The sequence below is a fragment of the Penaeus vannamei genome, chromosome 32, assembly GCF_042767895.1.
Source record: "Penaeus vannamei isolate JL-2024 chromosome 32, ASM4276789v1, whole genome shotgun sequence".
Taxonomy (NCBI): domain Eukaryota; kingdom Metazoa; phylum Arthropoda; class Malacostraca; order Decapoda; family Penaeidae; genus Penaeus; species Penaeus vannamei.
Window position 1 is genome coordinate 3,782,938 of NC_091580.1, and position 2,500 is coordinate 3,785,437.

Genomic DNA, 2,500 nt, shown 5'->3' on the forward strand with positions numbered 1-2,500 from the left:
TAATGATATAAAAAATTACAGTGATAATTATGATTTTCAACTAAAAAACGTCATAGATTATGCTGATAATGACGATAATAATGATAATGATAATAGTAATAAAAAATGTGATGGTAACACTAATGATTATGATAATCATGATAACGATAGCTATAATGATAATAATGATAATAATAATAATAATAACAAAGATTTCGGACAGAAGACAGTGTTTCATAGCTTTTAAATCTTTAAAGTGAAGATATTTTGTGTGTGTATAAGCCGTTTGATTTGTGTTCAATCAATCTAAGGTCATTTTAAGGACATTCTGTCTACATGTCTACACTATTTGCCAAATAATCTAAGGAATTATCACGTAGGATCTTAGACCTACAACCACGACGTCATAGTCAAGCAACTCCCAAGAAAATTGTGTGAGGCCTAACACTATGAAAATCCGTAAATATAGACGCATATACACAGAAATAAATGCATATCTGTCTATATATCTGATAGATATTCATTTATCTATCTATTTGCCCGGTTGATATGCATGTCTTGACTGATAGATATGCATTTATTTCTTTATCTATGCATGTCACGTATACGAATATTGTTTGGGTCGGACCTCGCACATTTCTAACAAACCGGGCGATAAAATAAACAAAAAACAAAAAAATATATATTTACGCAAAAAAGATCAAACACAAAACCGCGCCATTACCTTCGACGAGCCACCCGCGTCCTGCCTTTTCTTGGTCGTCTTGGTGTCTGTCTGTTGGAGAGCAAAGTACGACTCCCTCCACTCCACGGCCCACACCGGCCCATAGTGCTTGTGAATGCTAGAGCTGTGAGGTGCGAATTGCAGCGGGGGAAAAGGACAGTGGGAGTGGGGAGATTCGTGTGCAATGGGCGTGGCAATTGCAATTTGATTAGATCTTTTCCTATGATGATTATTTTTATTTTCATTCATTATCTTATTATATCTTTTAAGCCTTTATACACCGTAATATCTTTATGTCTTTATATCTTTACCGTTTTAGTAAGGGGGTTTTATGGCCATGCTGGTGGGACTGACCTTCGAAGTGGGGGCCTTACCTGGTGTCCATGACGAGTTGGGGGCTCGGCGTGTCCAGCTGGTACACATGGAGGGCCCCGTCCAGCATGGCCACGCAGCATAGATTGGGGGCCCAGGGACACGAGCTCACGACAGTAGCGGGCCCCGGGAGGCGAACGCTGAGGAGATGAAGGGGAAGTGAAGGATTTACTATTAGGGTTCTGCTGCCGAGAAGAAGGGAGGAAGGGATAGATAGGGAGAGAATTGTGGAGGAAGAGATAGATAGGAATGAATGAGCAGGAAGAGAAGTGCGGAGGAGAAGTTGCTTGTATGGCTAGATAGTTGTATATGATCGATCGGTCTCTCTGTCTGTCTCTCTCTCTCTCTCTCTCTCTCTCTCTCTCTCTCTCTCTCTCTCTCTCTCTCTCTCTCTCTCTCTCTCTCCCACTTTTCTTTCCTCCCTCCCTCTCTTCCTTCTTGCCTCCCTCCTACCCTTCCTTCCCTCCCACCCTCTCTCCCTCCCCTCTTACCTAACTTCCGGCTGCCCCATCCTCTTGGCGCTCCATCCGCAAAGTGTTCCTTCTCCTGCGTCCTGGAACGAAGGACTTCCATAGACTGCCATCAGCAACCACTGTGGAGATATACATTATGTATTCGTACGTTATATCGACTGGTTTCGTTGCTTGTGTGTGTGTGTGAGGGGGAGGGTGGTGGAGGGTGCGTCTGTGTGTGTGTTTGTGTGTGTGTGTGATTTGTTGTTTCTGTTGGTTCAAGATGAACTTAACTTAATAATAAGCAGTACCAAATGTACATAGACACATACATACGGGCACGTACACACACACACACAAACACATACGCACATTTTTGACGACCAATTTATCGACCATTTTCAGATTATTATCATGAGTATCACATATCAAACAACGTTATTTATCTATGACCGTTATCAAAAACATTAGCTCTCATATCATTGAACATGGTCTCAGATACTATTGAACATATTTCAATAAGGATTATCTCAGATATCAGCGAACATATCTCATACAAATGAGGATTATCTCAGATATCAGCGAACATGTCTCATACAAATGAGGATTATCTCAGATATCAGCGAACATATCTCATACCAAAAAGGATTATCTCAGATATCAGCGAACATATCTCATACAAATGAGGATTATCTCAGATATCAGCGAACATATCTCATACCATTGAGGATTATCTCAGAGCAGTAACCCTCATCTCCTTTATCACTGACCTTGGAGCTGTTTGAGAAAGCCACCTGGTTGATCCTCCTGCCGGCGGTCGCACGGCACGAGAACTGCCACAGCGGCTCCAGCTGCCCCTCGCCCTCCTGCGCCTGTCCGCCTCCTTCTGCAATGGCACCGTCCGGTCAGTGATGATTGGAGATAGAGGGAGAGAGATAAGGGAGGGAGAGGGAGGGAGGGAGAGAGAGAGGGG

At 42.9% G+C, this 2,500-nt stretch overlaps 1 protein-coding gene across 1 annotated transcript in view; it reads right to left on the reverse strand.

Moving 5' to 3' along the window:
- LOC138867765 (dynein axonemal intermediate chain 4-like) overlaps positions 1–2,500 on the reverse strand; it is a 26,612-nt gene that overhangs the window by 15,000 nt on the left and 9,112 nt on the right. Inside the window, exons 6-9 of the mRNA XM_070144403.1 lie at positions 2,298–2,413; positions 1,567–1,667; positions 1,078–1,215; positions 704–827 (exon numbers count right to left, since the gene is read on the reverse strand). Coding sequence (XP_070000504.1) covers positions 704–827; positions 1,078–1,215; positions 1,567–1,667; positions 2,298–2,413 — 479 coding nt within the window. The remainder of the gene's footprint in view (positions 1–703; positions 828–1,077; positions 1,216–1,566; positions 1,668–2,297; positions 2,414–2,500) is intronic.